Genomic DNA, 21,807 nt, shown 5'->3' on the forward strand with positions numbered 1-21,807 from the left:
ATATTAAGGCCTACTAGTTACCCTATTAAAAATGTAATAAATAATGTAAATATTTTAATTACTTTACCAAAGTAATGTAACTTATCACATTTAATTATTTTTGATGACTTCTCTAACAAATGTTTTAAACTGGGCAGTAAAGCTGAAAAGTGTCCGAAAGAAAGAAGATATTCCAGTATGGTGAAAAGATGCAAAGCAAAGAATGAAAGTTATATTCTATACATAAAGTTTTAAATGTAAAGAATATATTCAGATTTAGACCCTCTGTAATCACTAAAATTTTGATTAGTAGCTTTTAATTAATTGTATATTTTTTCTCAGTAACTGTAACTGATTACATATGAGGTTATTTTGCAATTTAATTACATGGGACTAACTCTCATAATTTATATTTACCATAAGTATTTTTTATTTTTAACTCTCTGAGCTGCATAACCTGGGAGAAAGTACGATGCTCTGACTCCTGTAGAGCACACAGGCCATTATGAATGGTAAGTAGACCCGGTCAGTTTGGTGGACGTGAGACGTTGCAAAGGGCTGAAAACTTTTAATATCATTTCATTTATTGATGACCACTCAGGACACCACGTCTAGCTCTTTAACATCTGAATATAACGGCAGGGTGGGTATAGCGAGACTAAAATCACCTGGATCTACTTAACTTGGATGCTCCTGTTGCGCAAAGATACTGCGGCATTTGCTTTATACTCAGTGAGTCGCAGTGCATGCCGGTATCGCTCCGCCGGCAGAGGAAATGCTCCTAGACCAATCACATCTGTGTTTACACCATCACCTGTCAGACACACACCCTCTGCTATATTTTCTCTCTGAAAGGTAGGAATTCTCTCTTTATTTCATCTTCCTTTTTTACCTAAATATGAAGTGTGTACGAGTCTACATATAGTAGCGAGACAGCCGGTGCGACTGTGACAAGAAGCAGCCGGGGTTAGCAAGGTTAGCGCCCCCGGAGCTAGAGAGCTGGAACTGGTTATCTGTTCGCCTGGCTTGTTTTTTAGCCGATTATCAGAAAGTCCTTGCGCCTAATCATCCCCCCGGCTGAGGTCGGAGCACAGCGGTGTGCTAGCTTAGCGAAGCAGACTAGCTACTGTTTGAAACCCAATTGTTCGCCTACGTTTGCAGAGGTTACCACAGCCGTTAAGCTAACGGGACCAGCCATGCAGTGCATCCTCAAGCTAGCAATAAAGACGTCGGCTCGAGAGAGATGCGTTTAGCGGGGCTGTTAGCTAGCACGGTGCATGGCTGGATTAATTTCACCGTCTTTATGTCTTATTTATCAATTGAGAGCCAGCAGCAATAGTATTAATAGTCCCAGCCGCTGCTAAACGTAGTGTTAAACTGTGTTGCAGTAAGTCAAGTGCCCTTTGTTTATTTAATTTTGTTTTAGTTTCCTCGCTCATTGCTTTTCAATATAACGGTTAGCTATCAAAGTGTTAGCAGGTGCTGCTGAGCCACGATGGGAGACATGCAGCAGTAGTTACTCATTTAACCCCCTTTACAAATGGTGGAAGAAGTATCGTGATCAATCACTTAAGTAAAAGCAGAAATACTGCAATTAAAGTCCTCCATTCAGAGCTATTATTTGTTGTGTAATTGTGTGTGAAGTAGTTGTAAATATACCCACATATTAACAGAACAATATGCATTAAGTTTAACAAGTAAAAGCACTCATGTCTCAGTCACTTCATTTCATTATAATTACACTCATTAGTATTGCTGCATTCATGTGTAAGCAGCCATTTACTGTTGAATTTGGTTTAGGTGGAGCCAATTCAAGCTACCGTATTTGTTATTGAGTTGTTTAATAATGATATAAATGTGTTTGTATGCACACTTTTATTTCTGCAAAGAAGCTATTGCTGTTGAATAACTGGAGATGGGGATGTAGATGGAGTAAGATAGTTGCATCTGTAATGTAGTGTAGTAGAAGTGGCTTACAATTGAAATGCATGTTCAGTACTTGTGTGAATGTACTAAGCTGCATGCCATCATTTCCCCTAACATACAGTTATCTTCCTTGTTTCGACATAAGTAGCATCTTTCTTACTGTTTATTTTAACAATACCCAACTGAATTTCCTTATTTCCATGAACTATATAATACAAACATAGGTAGGAAGTTACAGGAATTAGTCTATGTTGCAGGTAAATCACAGGTTACAGGAGTTCAAGTTCAGGAAACTAATGACAGAAGAATCAGGTCCAAGATAATTCAGATACGGCAGCCAGACTTTGTTAAACATTTGTAAGATATTCTGCTCAAAAATAACTTTACACCAGCCCTTAACAAAAGGGCCCTTATCACTAGTCCACTGTAACAGCATATTTTTTCCTTGCGGCACAAGTAAGAATATTGCATAACCTTTTGCTAGTTGCAGCAGTTATATTTCTACTTGGGAGGCCCTGAATAAAAGACACTGGATCCATTTCAAAGTCCTTGACACATATTTTATCTTCTTCACTCTTGTTGGCATCATATATAATATGTATCAGCTCGTTTTGCTTCTTTACTGAAGCTTTATGGTGTTTTTACTTAGTGAAATATTTAAACCCAACACTGTGATATTTTTGGGTGCACCATATCCAAAACATTAGCCTGGCATTTTTGGTATCTTTGGAAACTTTCAGATCTCCACTAGAATCTTAACAAAGTTGAGCAATCCTTGGCTGCACAGCATGAGTTTGTTATTCTGATCAACTGGCTGCTATGTGTTTATCCCCCGTAATCTCAACATAACACACCAAAGGCTGAACCTATAAACTAGTGAGAGGCATCATGTTTTTGTAAATTGGCTGTAAATTGGTCAGTGTGCTCCAGTCCTTTGTTTCTCCTACAACACAGGTTATATTTGCTCTCAGATTTCCTCGGCTGTTGAATTTGTAAAACTACAAAGGAGGGACGATGGGCAGAGAGATGTGGAGAGGGGAGGGGAGGAGAAGGGAGGAGAGTGAATCAGATCCAGACAGTGTAAGGTGCAGTGCAGTGTGGGTGTTCACAGTATTAACTCAGCCTCCGTGCTCTATAGCTTTTTGATTTACAGTCTTCACTTTCAGCCTTTTTTTTTTCCCATCCTGTGCACCCAGGAGCTGAAACACACACTCACACTGAAGCGCCTACGGTAGCCGCTAACTGGACGGACTCTCTGGCAATTGACCTTTTGCAGGTAAGCCTGGGCTCACTTTGTACAGTACGGTAAAGCTACTTCTGTTTTATCTTCCACAGCTTTGACTCAGTGTTACTGTATCCTGCTATATTTCCCCAGACTTGCTTGTTTCCTCACTGAGATGCATCTTCTACTTTTGTTAGTGTAGTTACATTTTTGTCTTATTATAGAGGGGCTTAGGCAGAGTGTTTGCCAGCAGGCACAGATCTCACATGGCAGCAATGACTTGAATACACATAGGGAGTACACAGTAACATTTCAGGAGAAACAGCCCTACTGGAGCATGTCACAGATATTAGATAATAACACAAAGTCGCTGTTGTGCTGAGCCAGAAGCATCGCACAGTAAGGGAATGGATTTGCATGGCTGTTTATGTAGTGAGAAAAACATCTTGGTTGTCAAAGATATTAAAGACTTCATCTTAAAGGCACAACCCAGGAGTACAAGTAAGGGATGTAAGAGAGGAATCCTCATTTCCTTCCATCTGTTAATTAGAGAACAATTTTTATGAGGGTCTCGGAAAAGTGCGTTTTTTAACATTTTAATGATTTTTTTTATTTTATTGCTGCACCAGCAGTTAGTCGCCATAAAAATGCAAAATCCTCCCTAAATCATGAGACTGTCTCTGTGTTCATAAAGATGGTCTAACATTCACAGCCAGGGGAGCAGCAGCTTAATGATTTGCAGTCTTTTGATTTTCAAAATGCTCAGAGAGGACCCACTGTTGACAAGATCCTGTGATTCTGAATCACAAGGAATGTCCGCAGTAGTTGTTTTTAGACTAAGACAGCTCTTGGTGTATGACTTGTGATAACCCTGTCCCCGAGGCTTTTTTGGCAACGTGTGTTTGTCTGAGGCTTGTAAAGTGTTAATTGGAGCATCTCAGGTGTAACGTGCAGCACCGGTGCAGTGTAGCAATGCCACAGAGGCAGCCTCAATCTTCTGGGGCTTGTGAAAAGAATCCTAGAGAGAGGGAGGGAAGAAGAACAATGACAGAGACACAGTTTGAAACGAGCTTATGTATTTCTGATGGCGTCTTGCTGTTGAATTGTCCAGTTAGTGCATGAGGAATATAACATTTCCCGCACGTATAGCAGCTAATGTCTTCCTCAGAGATGGCACCATTTGTTCTTATTATCTTGCACTCCATCTTTCAACACCTCTCTGTTGTAGTGGAATAGCGGAATAAGTCTTGAACCATGAGCTCAGTGGCAGTGTTGACCCCGGAGAGCTTTGCGGAGCATCGCAGTGGCCTCAAGGACCAGGAGATTACAGGTAACGTCTTGCCTGCCATTCACTTAACCTGTTTTTACTTTTGACTGAAGGCTTTCACCTCAGTCGCCCAAGCTAGTCACAGTTATTGGCCCAAGAAATCAGGTCTTCTACGTGTCTTTGCTTTGTATTCTCAGTTTTCTTGTACCATATATGATTATATTTTATGAATGTTTTTTTTTCTGAGGCTGGTATAATTTTTGAGTTATGGTGTTTTGCGTCTCAACTCTTCTTAACTTTAATGATCCTCCTCTCTCCATACACACATGCGGTCTGTTTTCTGCCTCCATCTTTGCCTTATTTATCTTTGTCTCTCCGGGCCAGGCTGTGTCCCGGAGGATGAGGCCTACATCCCCACCTACCTGGAGGCCTTCCCTCCGCTGCCGGAGAAGGGGGCACCAGGGGAAAAGGCCGGGGAGCCGGCTTCAGCGTGGGGGAGCAAGATCAGGCCCATCAAAGCCTCTGTCATCACCCAGGTCAGGCAGCTGCTGACTCTGTACACAAGTATACATGTGATGAGTTACTGTAGACACCCACTTTCTAATTTGCAAACTGCTTTGAATATAACAATGACTATCATTCATACCAAGAATTACATGCACCAATACTACAAAGATATTAAAGTAAAACATCCTCTGCTCTTTACATTTTTCTTTGACAGTAACTAAATTCTGCCACAAGCCACATTAGTGGTCAATAACATGCACCACTTATGGGAAATAACGCAAGTGAGACACGCTGCCTGCCTCCTCTCTGCTCACCCGCTCTGTGTGTAGGTGTTCCACGTGCCCCTGGAGGAGCGTCGCTACAAGGACAACAGCCAGTTCGGGGAGGGCGAGGAGGCCAAAGTGTGCTTGGACATCATGCAGCGGACGGGGGCCCACATTGAGCTGTCCCTGGCCAAAGACCAGGGTCTGTCCATCATGGTCACCGGCAAACTGGACTCTGTCATGAAGGCTCGCAAGGAAATCGTAGCTCGCCTGCAGACGCAGGTAAATTCACCGCAGTTGTTTGTGCTTATAGTTTGTCATCATTGTTGGATTGTGGGAGACTGAGTGTGTTGTAGGATTGTTTTGTTGACTAGATCTGTTTAAAAATGCCATCTTTCCTTTGCTAAATAACAGCAAATTGATTTTCCAAATTAAAATGGATATAAGTTGTTGCTTCTGCATGCCGTTGTGATTTAATTGTGAGCTTTGTCACACAGTAGTGGACAGTCGTGAGATTATCACCTTCGGTAAAATTACTGTCACTCTGCCAATTTAAAAATGCCTCTTGTTACCTATTTATCTTGGTACATTGTGTGACAGTGTATTGGTCTAAGCACGGTGGGTGCTGCTGTTGTACAATTTGTTTTTTAGGGATTATGCATTGCTGTATGTTGGAACCTCACACAGCAGTGAGTGAAATATAAAAAAGGGGGTTTTGTCTTGATGGTGAATACCATTGGAAAAATACCAGCGGGTAACAGATGTTTCTTTGAGGAATAACAAAGAGTCACATCACCACCTAAAGTGAAGTGATCAGAGAGGTTTTAATGTGACAATCTGTTACTTTTAGTGGTATTTGCTCCTTTTACGCCCTCACTGAATCGTATAGTATATTTCGTTCTAGCTGCAGCTTGAAGAATCCTATCTGTGCAGGCAGGCCGCTTTAGGACAAAAAGTTGAGCTGAAAAATGACCGTCAGCTCCCGTGGGCGGCCTTTCTGGGCTTCAGCAGTAAACATGCTGATTTCCACTTCAATTGGTGCACTGAGGTTCACCTGTTTAGCTGAGCTGCAGTTATTGATACAATAGTGCAGAAAAACACTCTGTCCTCTTCGCAAGGTCGAATGCTTTTGTTTTTGTTTACCTACTGAAAACTCACATACTCCATTTATACAGTTAAGTTTCATCCAACCGCTGTCCTTGGTGAACTAGGAATGTGATGAACTAGAAAACTAATACTCTCGCCTCTAATATCATAAATGTTGACACTGAAGCTGCTACATCTACAAATGTAGATTTTTATGGATATGTCTGAATGTTAACTCCAAAGAGAGATTCATATAATGCAAATGAAATCAGTTCAGGCATGACAGTGAGCCCAGATTCACTGATCTACCACAGTTTCACAATGTGTAACAATGCAAATCTAACTCCCTTCCTCCCGCTACCCACCAGGCCTCAGCTACGGTCGCCATCCCCAAGGAGCACCATCGTTTTGTCATCGGTAAGAACGGTGAGAAGCTGCAAGAGCTGGAGCTTAAGACCGCCACCAAGATCGCTATTCCACGTCCTGACGACCCCAGCGCCAACATCCGCATCACTGGCACCAAGGAGGGCATTGAGAAGGCTCGACATGAAATACTTCTGATCTCTGCTGAACAGGTGAGCTGCGGGGTTCAGTCTGTGATGTGATTTTTTTAAAGTAGGCCTGAAACCAGATGTAGTTGAGGCTTGATACATACATTATTTATTTTGGGTGTGACTCGGCCATTACTGCTGAATTCCCTTTCTAGATTCTACTTTATTGCCTCTCCAAACATTGCAGTTACTGTTTACATGTTCTGTTGCCTGATTGACTCTTCTGTTTGCCAACTCCTCGTTCACACTCACCCGCTCACCAGGACAAGCGTGCAGTGGAGCGTCTGTCCCTGGAGAAGGCTTTCCACCCCTTCATCGCTGGCGCCCACAACCGCCTGGTGCAGGAGCTGAGCCAGGAGACGGGCGCTCGCATCAGCATCCCCCCACCCAGCCTGCCCAAGGACGAGATTGTCATCACCGGGGAGAAGGAGGCCGTCGCCTTGGCGCTGAACCGCATCCGAGCCATCTACGACGACAAGGTGTGTTCGCTCAGAAGAAGCGGTTTCCTGAGCCCTTAGTAGCCTCATAGTATCACCCCATTCTAACTAACTCACGCTGGCTCCTGAATGAGTTTAGAATTGATTTGTAATGTTTAATTGATTCTTTTCAAAGTCATTAGTGGCTCAGCAACAGCTTAAACAACGGAGCTTTTATCTCCATTTGTGCAAAGCAGTCTTTAATCTAACTGCGATCTATCTTAGTGTCCTGGTGGAGTAATGATAAAGACGTATACCATGTGACTGTAGCATTCACGCTCCAGCTGGGGACCTTTATTTCACGGCCTACGCCTCTGTCTACTCCCTTGTTTGCTGTCTCTGTTTTTACTAGGGGTGTAACAGTGAACTAAAGTCATGGTCTAGCTCATACCCCAGATTATAAGTCACAGTTCAGTGGGAGTTCAGTACAGCTGAAAAAACAGCATAAGGATACACTTGTTTTAAAGTATTTTGAATAGACAGTAGTTGAAGCATCAGACAGACAAACTCCTCCTGCTGGGGATTGACGTAGCATTTTGCCCACTTATAACTTAAGTCAGTTATTTTCATTATAAATAGATATTTCAAACACTTTGGGTTAAACTGCACAGACACTGTGCAAACACTTTCCAAAAAGGCAACAGGTCACAAGCATCTCTTACATTTAAACATTTAAAGCACCCAAACATTCATCATCCCTGTAATCAGCACATCTGGGTGAGTGTTGAACGTTGTTGAATGTGTGTTAGCATGTTAACCTCAGCGTATGTTCCTTACAAGATACAGCTAAAAATTCCTGGGCTGAACTCCCCTTTGAACTTTGGTTCCACGTTATGCGCATTAATCGACATACTGTGTATTGTTGGTGCGGCTGCATACACCAGACCATGAACCCTGTACTGTAACGGGTAACTGTAACTGTGCTGATTGTCTAGGTCTTCTGTAATGCCGTGTTGAAGATGGGTGTGAATTTTTTTTTTTACATCTTTGCAGCAACATTAATATTTGAAGCGTTGTCTACTGTCAAAGCCACATCTGGATAGACATGGATACACACTGTTACTGCAACTCGACTAGTTTGTGAAGGCATGCAACCACAAGGTGGTACTTCTAGTTCATCTACATATTTGTTTGATAAGGTGCTGCGGATATTTTCATTCTATCACTTCTAGTATCCTCAACCATATCAATGTAAGCATTGTAGTTTAGACGGAGAAGCAAACAAGGAATCAAACAAAGCATGAAACTGGATTAGTGACAGTGAAAGTGGGTCAAGCACTTGAGACAAGTCTCAATTGTTTGTTTACATCCCTACCTGCTGTTGTTCTTGGATCATTCAGACATTTAGTTCAGTAATTAATGCCAGCCTTTGATCTGTGCTCGACTTACGCGGAACAACTTGCTGTGAGGGAGCAGATTGGGGTTTAGTTTTGGCTTCATGGCCCGACACGTGATGGCAGATGCGGACTTTATTGCTCTGTCTTCACCACAGTCTCACTTTAGTTGTTCACTCTGCCGCCTGGATCTTAAACCTCATTTGTAATAATAATGTTTAGTGCAGCTAGATAAACTGTGTGTTTTCAGAATAAGGAGGTTTTTATCTATCACACAAAAGAAACTCCAAAAGATAGATGGATAAAACGTGGAGAGGAAGCGTGTGTTTGTTTGTGTATACCAGATGAGTGCTGGTGATAGGCAGGCCGGAGATAGTGTGGAGAGAAAATTGGATTTCACCAGAGAACAACAGAATGAGAATGCTAATGTCATTTAGTGCATATGCATGAGAGGCAAAAACAAATATTTTCTCCATTGCCCTCTCGCTTTCAATCACTCTCCTTTACTGCTCTGCTCACCTCTTTCCTTCTTATTTCCTCTTCTCCTTCTGTCAATCAGTCCTCCTTTTTCCGCCTACTCATGCCAACTTTCATCCATTCTATCCCTCCTGTTTCCTGACTGTCATTCTTCTTTCTGTCGCCTGTTGTGTTCCCATTCATCCTTCACTGTGCTCCTCAATTTGCTCACTTCCTCCTGCCGTCCTTCCTTTCACCACCGTCGTTTTTTCCATGCTGCTCACTCATCATTTCTAATCTTCTCCCCATCCGCCCTGCAGAAGAGGAAGACCACCACCATCTCCGTGGAGGTGAAGAAGTCTCAGCACAAGTACATCATCGGTCCAAAGGGCAACACCCTGCAGGAGATCCTGGAGACCACGGGGGTGTCTGTGGAGATGCCCCCTCTGGACTCTGGCTCAGAGACCATCATCCTCAGGGGGGAGCCCGATAAGCTGGGACCGGCGCTCACACAGGTGTATGCGAAGGTGAGGAGGAGAGGGGAGGCTGAGAGTACATGATAATTACCTGTGGGTTCGCCACTGTGAGCGACCCCTCTCGCATTACATCTAGTCACTTGATCCAATGTTACGGGGGACCTGTTATGCACATTTTCAGGTTCATGTTTTTATTTTGGGTTGATTCTACAACATGTTTACATTCAAGGGTCAATTAACAGTTTATTGTCCTCAGACTGTCTGTGCTGGAACACCAGTATTTACCCTCTGTCTGAAACGCTCCATTGTAGCACCTGTCTCTTTAAGCCTGAGGTTTTTGCTCACTTTTACATACATTTACTTCATTATTTGAAACTTAAGCCATGTTAATACGACCATCTGAGATTGTAACATTTGGCTTGACAAAAGTAAGAAGAAGTATCATAGGTCCCATTTCATACAGAAATATGTTAACGCAATTTCAGTTTCCAGACAGTGATTTACTTTAGGTGAATCAGTCTGTAACTATATAAGTGATTACTTCTTCCGACATTTCAGTGAGGTGGTGTGAATACAAATAGGATTCTTACTCGTAAGTCTTTTGTCCCTGTGCAGGCGAAGAGTGTGATGGTGGTGGAGGTGACTGCTCCGGCCTGGCTGCATCGCTTCATCATCGGCAAGAAAGGACAGAACATCGGGCGGATCACACAGCAGCTACCACGGGTGAGGGGAGAGGAAGAGAGGAGGGGGTGTACTTTGAACAGTGCATGTTATGTAGGAGGTCACAGATAATTTAGAAGTGACAGTTGTAGCGTGAACTGAGATTTGTTTTGTTGACCTTGAAGCAAGGAGGAATCAACACAATGCGGGGCACGAGACGATGCACTGGTTTATCTTTATTCGTGCGTGTTTGTGTAGGTTCACATAGAGTTTACGGATGGTGAGGAGCGAATCAGTCTGGAGGGGCCGACGGAGGAGGTGGAACAGGCTCAGGCCCAGATACAAGAGATCATTAAGGACTTGGTGAGTACTCACACACACAAACACACACTACAGAGTCATCTGTCATAGAAATATTTTCTAATTGAATTGTTGAAATTTTATTCAATCTATCGTAAAACACAGGGTTCAGAATTTTTTTTTTAAAAGCACAGAATTTAGGAAAAAATAAAACGGAACTTGGAAAAATATAAATTGATTTTGTAGGGCCCTGCATCTGAAATTAACCCAAATTTAATTTATGGGATTAGAGCTAAAACGATTAGTCAACTATTGGATTGGTCAATTGATTAGTTAATTGTCCAGAGTCAGTTTTCAAGTATAAATGGCCTCAGCTGTCCAAATGTGAGGATTTGCTGCTTTTCTTTGTTTCATATCATGGTAAACTTCATATTTTTGACTTAATATTGTTTTGAACTTTTGGTCAGATACAACCAACACTTTGAAAGTGTCATATTGGGCTTCACGTGATTGTGATTGGCATTTTTCACCATTTTTTGACATTTTATAGATTAAACCTTGAGTCAGATAAGCAGGAAAATCATTAGCAGATGAGGTGATTACGAAAACAACTGTTAGTTGCAGCCTTAGATGGGATATTTCTTGTGATAAGAGGATCAATTTTGATGACTAACTGCTTTAGTAAAAAAGCTCATAACACAGTCAAATGCTCCTGATATTATTTCCAACAGAATTCATTTCAAGGTAGTTGTAACATTCCAAAATAAGATGGGGCATTGTTGTCGAGAGTTAACTCGAGTATGGCAAAATTTCACCCAAATATTTAATTGAATAAAAAGATTATATTTTATATCCAAAAGATCGAAAAGTCAGCTGCACTGTGGCATAATAGTATTCTGTAGAACCACTTTTCTGATGATGATTTAGCGCCACAACTCAGGAACAGAAGGGGAGACATTTGGTCTGATACTGCAATGGGGACTCTAATTTTGGGTGCCCATCTTGAAACTGAGCTGATTTTATAACTCTTCTGTGTTGCCGGGTTGGAGACGTGTGTGAAGCATCCACGTTTTGCTCACTTGCAACATCCATATTTAAACCATCGTCAACTGTCATGGCTACATACAGTACAGTATGAGTCTGGACAGACATGGATGTGAACTGTAACCTGCCTGGTTCACAGTGGCATTCATCTGCGAGCCTGTAATTCTGGTTTTATATTTGTTATTGTTAAACTTTGTGTTATCTATTATAAAATGTAGCACAGATGATGAAATGTTTGGAAAGCCGAGAGATACAGAGAAAGAGACAAAACAGATACAGATTTGATGAGGTTCAGTACTGCAGCTCAAGGAACAGTGTCATTGACAAATCTTGCTGCTCTCTGTGTTCAGCTGGTGAGGATGGACTACACCGAAGTCATCATAGACCAGCGTTTCCACAGACACCTTATCGGGAAGAACGGAGCCAACAGTAAGTACACTTCTGTTCTGCTGATCTCAACAGAAAAAAATCTGGGACATCGACACTGCTGAGGTTTAGAGTTCAGATGTCAGTGGGAGCAGGCGTTTCTTTTTCTGTTTTTTTTTTTTTTTTTTTCAAGCCACTGACTCAGTAAGTTTTTATGCCACTGAGTAAAGACATCCAGTGAAGAGACCCTGCGTCAAATTCTTGGTTCCACCATACACGATGATATCTTTTGTGGCATCCTCACATTGTGTGTCTGTTGTAATGATCATACCATGACACAGTCTGAAAATAGAGTTGGCTGTTATTATGTGCGTCTTGACAGGCAATCTGGCATGCCCCAAAACCTTAAGGGATACTTTGCAGATTTTTAGCCAGCTTTGTGTCATAGCAGTGTGAGTGGTATCTGTTAATGAACTGTGGGAAACTTCACTCTGCCTTACCAGCTCCCAGATCTTCCTGTTCATCTCAGTTAAAATCCGTTCTGAGTTTTGCTTTGTCCTGTGGATTTTCGCTGTCTGAAGACACACATTACAAAGCTACACACAATAGCACATCACGAATGTATGCCTGTTAAATAAAAGCAAATCATGAAGACCATAAAATGAAAATCAAAGTCAGTGGGCACAGAGCAGAGCAGCTTTTAACAGATTTTTTAAGTTGATTTTGAGAGTGCTGATAGAGCTGCAGCGCCTCACATCGTCAGGCAAGGTGTTCCACTGATTTGTGGCTTTCACAGAAACGCTGATGCAGTGCGGTATAATAGTATATGGTACAGTCTCAGTTTCAGATTCAGCCGTCCTGGAGCACAGTGGCTGTGGTCGGCCTGAATTCATGTGACTTACAGTGGACTTCGTTAGAGACTAGTTTTTAGAGTGGAAAGCAGAGAAGTGGATTATGATGATGGAGGGCTGTGGCAAGTTTGTGTGAACAGTTTGACGCACCATAAACATTCAAACTGAGCACAGCTAATGTGCTCCATGACAGACAGAGCTACATCCTCTTCACAGAAACCTTTCCTGCAGAGGATTAATGTTTTATCCTCAAAAGATTTGGCTTAAAATCTTCTGGCACATCTTTGAAAATGTAGCCCCCTAATTTTAACTCTTCTTTCACACCTTCCATCCCCCTTATGACAGTCAACCGGATCAAGGAGCAGTACAAAGTGTCGGTACGTATCCCCCAGGACTCTGAACGAAGTGGCCTGGTGCGGATTGAGGGAGACCCTAAAGGAGTCCAGTTGGCACGCAGAGAGCTCATTGAGATGGTCCAGAGAATGGTGAGAATGGGGTCAAAGTTTAGGTTGGTTCATTCATTCATTCTGCTGGCCAATAAAAAGCTCCGTACACAGAATCCAAAGTCGCCTGCTCACACTTGTCTTTCCTGATTTCCAGGAAAACGAGCGCACCAAAGACCTGATCGTGGAGCAGAAGTTCCATCGGACAATCATCGGCCAGAAGGGAGAAAAGATCAAAGAAGTCAGAGACAAGTTCCCTGAGGTAATCGTCTCTGACCCTGCCTGCACTTTATCTCGTCCATTCATCATTGTGCGATAATTTGTTTTGCTCCAGTTCTAATTTAATTCAACAACCATTATGTCATCTGCCTCCAGGTCATTATCAATTTCCCCGACCCATCGCAGAAGAGTGACATAGTCCAGCTGAGAGGGCCGAAGAACGAGGTGGAGAAATGTGCAAAGTTCCTACAGAAAATCATCGCCGACCTGGTACGACCCACCATGCTCCACCCCCGTCTTTTTATCGGTCTCTGTCTGCCTACACTTGACCTCACAGCAGTTTTCTTTCTCTTTCAGATTGAGAACAGCTTCTCGCTCTCTGTTCCCATCTTTAAGCAGTTTCACAAAAACATAATTGGTAAGGGCGGTGCCAACATCAAAAAGGTGAGAAGTGCATTTTGAAAATGTGAAAATGATCACTTCAATTTAAGCATTCATTTTAGTTTAAGATTTCTAGTTTTTAAGCCGTATAATGAAATGAACCAATATTGAAAATATGCATAATGGCTGAAACCTTTATTTAAAATGTCACCAGATCCGCGAAGAGACCAACACTAAGATCGACCTGCCGACAGAGAACAGTAACTCTGAGATGATCGTCATCACAGGCAAGAAGAGCAACTGTGAGGCAGCCAGAGATCGAATCCTTTCCATCCAGAGAGAACTGGTGAGAGACGTCAGACTCTTTCTGTCATTTGTTGTAGCTAATAGATCTTTGTTCTTTTGCAGTTTCCTTCTTTCATGGTCCCCGCAAAAAGTTACTTGACATTTGACATGAGATGGATGCATAATTTAGATTACGTTTTGATAATAAAAACTTTCAACCAGCTCTGTGTCACCACCGTTTGGGGAGTGTGTGCAGATAAACAGTGTTAAGACATCCCCATGCTCAATTAAATAAGTTTAAATTAAATATAACCAAAATTGCAACCCAACAAATTTAGATTAATTAAAGAAGAATTAAAGTTTAAGGTCTGAATATTAGTTGTAATATTCCTTTACATATTTATATATGAAGGCAGGATGAGGTGAAAGACAAATACTGCAGTTGCAGCTATATCCCAACATCTCCCTGACTCTCATTTCTCTTGTCACCCCTTCAGGCCAACATCAAGGAGACAGAGGTCGCCATCCCTGCCAAGCTGCACAACTCTCTGATCGGCTCCAAGGGCTGCCTCGTCCGCTCCATCATGGAAGACTGCGGCGGCGTCCACATCCATTTTCCCTCCGAGGGCTCCGGCTCGGACAAGGTCACCATCAGAGGGCCTGCCGGTGAAGTGGAGAAGGCCAAGAAACAGCTGCTGCAGCTGGCTGAAGAGAAGGTGAGTGGGGACAGAAACATTACAAGAGATGGAAACAAAGAGTGAATGAACAGATGAGGTGACTTAAAATGACTGAGAAGTGAGTTACCATGGAGATGAGGCGAAGAGACGCCAAATACTTACATCCCTTTTTCTGTACTCTGTCCTCCTTTCTGTACTTCCTGCCGTTTTTAGCAAGTCAACAACTTCACAGCTGAGCTTCAGGCCAAACCAGAGTACCATAAATTCCTGATTGGCCGTGGTGGGGCCAATATTCGCCGTGTACGGGACAAGACGGGGGCTCGCATCATCTTCCCTTCGCCGGATGACACAGAGCAGGAACTGATCACCATCGTAGGGAAGGAAGAAGCCGTCCGTCAGGCCCAAAAGGAGCTGGAAAGTCTGGTTAAAAACCTGGTAATTACTACACTGCATTTGATGTTGAAATTATTCACTCATCTTATGTTCATTTTAAAAGTCTCTTTTTATCTGCCTAGATTTTTCGTGCATTTTACTTTTTAACCATCTGCCCTATTTATTGTCTTCCTCTCCAGGACGACGTGGTGGAGGACAGCATGGTAGTAGATGTTCGCCACCACCGGCACTTTGTGTGTCGGAGAGGCCAGGTGCTGCGGGAGCTGGCGGAGGAGTACGGCGGAGTAGCTGTGAGCTTCCCTCGCACGGGAGCCAACAGTCAGAGGGTCACTCTGAAGGGAGCCAAGGACTGCGTGGAGGCCGCCAAGAAACGCATCCAGGAGATCATTGAGGACCTGGTAAGAGTGTTTGAGGAAATTAAGAAACGATACAGGGTGAAATTCAGGTCATCACTAAACAATTTTTTTCTGTAATTTTCTGCACAGATGAATATTGCTGTTTAGGTCAAAGCTAAATTAAAGTAGTTTAATCCAAGTATTGAAATTTTGCCAGTAGTAGCTGCATTTTAAATATTAAAAAGGTTCAAGAGGTAAAATCTGAGCGCAGCAAACATGTCCTGTTGTGCTCAATGATCTCACATCCAGAAGTGATGGAATAATCCTAAACCCATGATGTGTGTTTGTTGTTGTTACCCAGCTGTCTGCTCTCTCCTCCCCCTCTCTCTCGAGCAGGAGTCCCAGGTGAGTGTGGAGGTGGCCATCCCTCAGCGCTACCACCGAGCCATCATGGGGCCTAAAGGCTGCCGTATCCAGCACATCACCAGGGAGCACGAGGTCCAAATCAAGTTCCCAGAGAGAGACGACAGCGCTTCAGGTTAGAAACACAACACACGAGACAAGTGTACCTGCAGATATCATGCTAATGCTGTTGTTAATATGCTGCCACCTCAAAGAGAGCAGAAAAGAGCACAGAAATTATATCTGGTGGCACATTATGAACATATAACTAAAAAAAAAATGGCAGATCATTGTAAATTAGTCAAGATTAGAAATTACCACCTTTTGAGAAAGGTTAACATGTGATATTTTAATCCACAATACGGCAGCCAGTGGAGAAAAATACTGTATTTGCAGTAAAGGAAATTGCAAAGTCTTATTATGTTTACACAGGAAACAGGCAAGTCATAAACTGGCTTTTAATCCATCATCTGTGGTAAACTTCCAGGTCCGGATGCTCCACCACAAGAAAACGGTGAGGTCAGCCCAGAAGTGGAGTTCGTGCCCCGCAAGTGTGACATCATCACGATTGCTGGGCGTGCAGAGAAGTGTGAACTGGCTAAAGCCGCCCTCCTTGTAAGCACCATTGTAATCTAATTCCAGAAATGATGCTGTCTGTTCTTCATCATCCATTTCCTCAGTAATAATCCTGTCCATGCCTCTTCCTTCAGGCGCTGGTGCCCATAACAGAGGACGTGGAAGTGTCTTACGAGCTGCATCGCTACATCATCGGCCAGAAGGGCAGTGGGATCAGGAAGATGATGGAGGAATACGAGGTGAGTTTACGCGCTCTGGTGCCACTTCTGGCCATGGGACCTTTCACACTGCTGGTCAGAAGGTCTGCGTCAGTGATGTAATGAGAGAAGCTGTTTTAAAAATGCTTTGTTATTGCGATTGTTTCATCGACCATATTGATTTGGAAAAAAGTTGGAGTGTAATTAAAGGAGACTTCCAAACAACACAAGTCATCTCTGATTGATTGTTTGCATGTTGTCTGTGTGGTTTTGCATGTGCAGGTGAACATCTGGGTGCCGCAGCCAGAAAAGCAGCTGGACGTGATCAAGGTCACGGGCCTGGTATCCAACGTGGAGCGGGCCAAACAAGGTCTGCTCGAGAGGGTCAAAGAATTGCAGGCTGAGCAGGAGGACAGGGTACACACACACACACAAGTCTTCAACATAGTTCTGTTATCATCACATTGTAACGATTCTTGAGTGTCTGAGGTCTTTGCTGCCCCGTCTCCTTCTCAGGCCCTGCGCAGTTTCAAGGTAACCATGTCCGTAGATCCAAAGTTTCACCCCAAGATCATCGGCCGCAAAGGAGCGGTCATCTCCCAGATCAGGAAAGACCACGACGTTAGCATCCAGTTCCCCGACAAAGGAGACGAGCAGCAGGTGTGTGTTTGTGTCATGCTGTTAATGATGTAGTTTTCATACCTCTGTGCCAGCAACAGCCGTGGCCGCAGGCATCATGTGTTCATATTCTCCACCCAAACATCCGCTGCTATGTAGTTTTTAAAATCATATACACCCACATTTTTTTACCTGCACCCTTTGGTGTATTTGTCCTTCGTTCATGATCGCATTTTCCTTTTCAAAACTGGCTTTATTTTGAGCTTAAATACATGCTTCTTATTCCCTCTTTGTCCACTTCACATTGTTTCCTTCTGTCTGACCCTCTGTTACATGTACCTATCCGTTTCATCTTAATTAATGACGCGTGTTTTCCCCGGTTGTGTTTTCTTCTGTCCTGGGCTTCCCCTCCCAGGATCTGATCGTGATCTCGGGGTACGAGCGTAACGTGGAGGAGGCACGTCAAGCCATCCAGCAGCTGGTGGCCGAGCTGCAGGAAATGGTGAGCCAGGATGTTCACCTGGACCCGAGGACCCACGCACGCATCATCGGAGCTCGTGGCAAAGCCATCCGCAAGCTGATGGAGGAGTTCAAGGTTAGATGTTTGTTCGGGAGTGTTACACACGTGGGAGAAAAGTAAAAGTTCTGATTCTGTTTGTGTTATTGTATCTTGTTTGATTTTCATCTGTTGTCCCCTTGTTCCTCCCGCTCTTGTGTTAAGGTGGATATCCGGTTCCCTCAGCCAGGCTCCGACGAGCCCGACAAAGTGACAGTGACAGGCCTTCCTGAGACTGTCGACAACGCCATCGACCACCTGCTCAACCTGGAGGAGGAATATGTGAGACTCTAGTAGTTGCACACAATATAGAATTCAGTGTTTTTCACTCCTGGCACTAAAGATAAAAAGTGCAAAAGAAGTTTACTGTTTGTCCTTTCTCCACCTCTCTCAGATGCTCAGCGTGACGGAGACGGAGACCTTGGCAGCTTACATGAAGCCTCCATCTCGCTATGGAGGAGGAGGTGGAGCAGGAGGAGGTGATGATAGCAGCGGGGGTCCAGCGAAAGGCTTTGTGGTGCGGGACGCTCCCTGGAACGCAGCAGGGAACAAGGTTAGTTTTTAGCTTACGCTCATTTATGACTGTAGTATTAGGGTATTATGTGGTATTAGGGATAATGATCCTAGGGAAGTGAAATGATCCTTTGTTTATCTCTCTAACTGAATCTTAATCAGATGAAATATTTTGAAGTATTTAGGGCCACTGATAGTACCATGATTTGCACATCATTTGCAGCCGCTAACCACCCCGGTGAGAATTACAGTTTCTTTTTGTTTGGCTTATTTGTGCAGGTTTAGGGGCTGTAAAAGCTGCCAAATCCTTTTGTGAATTAGCCCCTGAGAGTCTTGTATTACATCCAGTTTTTAGTGCAGCGTATCAAAGACTTTGTATCTGTTCCAGGCTCCTGACATGAGCAGTGCGGAGGATTTCCCTACTTTTGGGACAGGTGTGGCTCCAAAGCAAGCATCCGCCTGGGGTCCCAAGAAGTTCTGAAGCTGCTCATGTGGAGGAAAACAAAAAAAAACTTCTGTAAAGTAGATGATGAGAGACAAAGTCTCTGATCAAATTGCTGCTCGCCTTCCCTCCTCCTCCTCCTCTTCTCTTTAGTGACCTCCCTTTGTCTCTTTCTCTGTAAACCCCTTGTACTGTCCTCCCACAACCAGCCACAATGAATTCTGGGAGAACTATCCCTTCTTTTTTTCCTCATCTGTCTTTCCTCTTAGTACCTCCACCTCCTCCTTCCCCCTGAGAGAAAAAAAGAACATTGAGTGCTCTCTTCATAGTTTTGCTGTCCAGCTCTGCCTCTCGGTTGCACCACCCCTGCCGGTCTCGCTGAAATATGTCAAAGACTGTCCCCTCTTTTTCACCCGTGACTGCCAAACTCCTCCACAAAATCTATCACCTGACTCCAGCACATTAGAAATGTTTAAACTCTTCACAGTCTGCTGAATCAGAGGAGTGGGGTCAGAGAGCACTGGGGAGGTGGTGGTCGTGTATCCAAGTAACAATTGCTAAATCTTGGATTTTTAAGCTAAAAAAGAAAAGAGGTCTGTGTTTTACTGTGCAAAAAGAGTTTGTAAGCAATGACATCTTCTTTTCCTGTGGTTTTCACAAAGAGGTTTCTCGTTGGCTCATCTTACCAGACACTAATGTGGTGCAGCAGGTGAGGCAATGAGCCGTGTGTGTGTGCGTGTGTGTGTGTGTGTGTGTGTGTGTGCGTGTGTCGGTGGGTTCAGGAGAGGTTTTTCACCCACAAGTGTTTGTAGATCCCCCTTTTTATTTATGTTTGGGCGGGGAGCAAAAACAGCTGCTGTAGTCGACTTTCTGGAGCTTTTTCTTTTTAAACGACGATGAATCAAAAGATGTGGAAGTCCTGCGCCAGGTGTTTGTACTGAAGGTCATTTTGTCACTGTTTATTTATTCAAAAATGAGCCATTTTATTTGAACTACTGTGATCATGCGTTTTTATAAAAGCACTCACTGTAGCTTGATGCTTACAACCTTATGTTTGGGAGTGAATGTCGTACGTCAGGGTTTGGGAACATGTTAACAGTTGTTATGTGTAAGTGTACAAAGAACTTTTCGCTATTTTTTTAAAACTGTGTGGGACTTTTTTGTTGTTGTTGGTTTCTGGCATATTTGGAAGACTGTATGTATGTATGTATGTGAGCGCGCGTGGAAGTTAAGATGTATATTTGAATGAAGCTGAACCAAACTTTTACATCGTCTTTGTCCGTTTGTCTATCTTTGCATTTAGAGGTTTGTACTCTCTCAACTTGTCATAAACACTTAATTTTTTTTCCTGTCAACATGCATATAAAGCTGCTTAAAATCTGACCTCCCCTCCCACAAAACAAACTCAGTATCAACAGCTGCACTTTGGTTTTCCCTCATGCAAGTGCTTCACATGTATTTAGTGATATTTTGTAGCAGAAACCTTGTTGCCCCTTATTCCTTTATCAAGATCTGAGAGCGATGTGTCCTGTTGCTAAACCATTCAACTGGTCCAGATTTCAGTCAGTTAAATCAATGCTTCCTTGTGCCTGGAAGTCTTAAAGGAATAGTTTTACAGTTTTGGAAACACACTTGCTTTCTTTCTGAAAATTAAATGCTCTTTATACGACATTTTGAGAATTTATATAGCAGCAAGCCACTGCAGCGGGTGCAGCTTAAATCGGGAAGGCGTCATCGCAGAGGCATAGTGCCCATCCCCCGGTTCCACCCTGGTTAACACTGTTAGCTCAGTCAGCACTGTTAGCCGCTGGATCAGCCCCCTCCATGTTAGGAACCGAGTCCAGGCAACTCATACACTCCGAATTTCCTATATTAAAAGAAGATTGTTATCACTCTCAAGTCTGTACGATTGGTACTTAGCATAGCATAAAGAACTTGTTTACTCGTTTTCCAGCAACAGATTGTACTTTAAAGTAGAAATATTGGATTTAAATGTCGTTTATGTCTCCAGCAAACATTTTATCATTGTGGGCAGATAACAAGCATCTGTATCAGGATACCAGGTCAAGCTAATATTTTATTGTTATGGAGTGCTGAGGTTACAGATGCTACCTGTTTTCATTTGATTCCTGTAGAGATGCTAAACTAAACTAAGCTAAGATAAGCTAGGCTAAGCTAACCACGTCCTGATTCCAGCTCCGTACTAATAGCACAGATATGAGATTAATCTCAATCTAATAATCTACCATCTTTCGGAAAGAAAGCAAACTTCTCAAAATGTAAAACTATCTGACAGGGCCAGGAAGAGCTCAGGACCAGATTGGCAGCTCTACGTTAGACTTTAGAACAAAAACAGAAAACTCAGGGTCCAAGCTAAAAAGCAAAGCTGGTGCAGAAATTACTCTTTAAAGCTGGCGACAGATTAGTAAACCAAACCGACTATGCAACCCAACAGGATCATACGGCAGATCACTGTCCGTCAGTGGTACTTTACTGTACTTTGCTACAATTATGGCGTCATTATAGTTGTGTGTTTTTTGGGACAGCAAACTAGTAATTTGTTTATTTTTAGTTGATGAACTCATGGCTGAGTCTCTGCATTTTTAAATCACTTCGTGTGTGTCTGTTCTTTAATGGCAGGACAGAGCTGCCCCCTGAAGCAGCCACTATTTCTGTAAAAAGCTATGAAAAAACCCACTATTGGCCTTAATGAGTAATTAGTACAGCATTTTGGGAAAGGTGTGATTGAGAACGTATGCAACACTGCAATAACATGTCAGTGATCAGAATTTTTTTCCTACTCTAAATAAAATTAAATAAAAAAAAGAACCAAAAGCACCAGTAGGTTGTCTTTCTTCATGGTATCTTTTTGTTTTACAGCCCCTACCCAAAAAAACACCACAACTTTAACCATCCTTCTGTGCATACTGTCTGTCAGTTTATTTTTCCTTTAATTAATCAGAAAGATATGTGTTATGTAACAGCCTGTACAACGCAACATACAGA

The 21,807-nt window shown here is 42.9% G+C and overlaps 1 protein-coding gene across 1 annotated transcript; it reads left to right on the forward strand.

The window, feature by feature from the left end:
- Window positions 1-730: 730 nt before the first annotated feature.
- On the forward strand, window positions 731-21,792 carry hdlbpb (high density lipoprotein binding protein b). The gene is made up of 28 exons (XM_049567724.1): window positions 731-834; window positions 3,102-3,181; window positions 4,356-4,457; window positions 4,779-4,930; window positions 5,231-5,446; window positions 6,619-6,825; window positions 7,065-7,280; window positions 9,388-9,594; window positions 10,159-10,266; window positions 10,462-10,566; window positions 11,898-11,976; window positions 13,110-13,249; window positions 13,365-13,469; window positions 13,583-13,696; window positions 13,784-13,870; window positions 14,022-14,153; window positions 14,590-14,808; window positions 14,983-15,204; window positions 15,342-15,560; window positions 15,894-16,035; window positions 16,387-16,514; window positions 16,610-16,714; window positions 16,955-17,089; window positions 17,189-17,332; window positions 17,706-17,885; window positions 18,012-18,128; window positions 18,241-18,399; window positions 18,748-21,792. The coding sequence occupies exons 3-28, from the start codon at window positions 4,382-4,384 to the stop codon at window positions 18,838-18,840; spliced, it is 3,807 nt and encodes a 1,268-aa protein (XP_049423681.1). The 5' UTR covers window positions 731-834; window positions 3,102-3,181; window positions 4,356-4,381; the 3' UTR covers window positions 18,841-21,792.
- Window positions 21,793-21,807: the final 15 nt, after the last annotated feature.

Source organism: Epinephelus fuscoguttatus, linkage group LG23, assembly GCF_011397635.1.
Source record: "Epinephelus fuscoguttatus linkage group LG23, E.fuscoguttatus.final_Chr_v1".
In the NCBI taxonomy this organism is placed as follows: Eukaryota; Metazoa; Chordata; class Actinopteri; order Perciformes; family Serranidae; genus Epinephelus; species Epinephelus fuscoguttatus.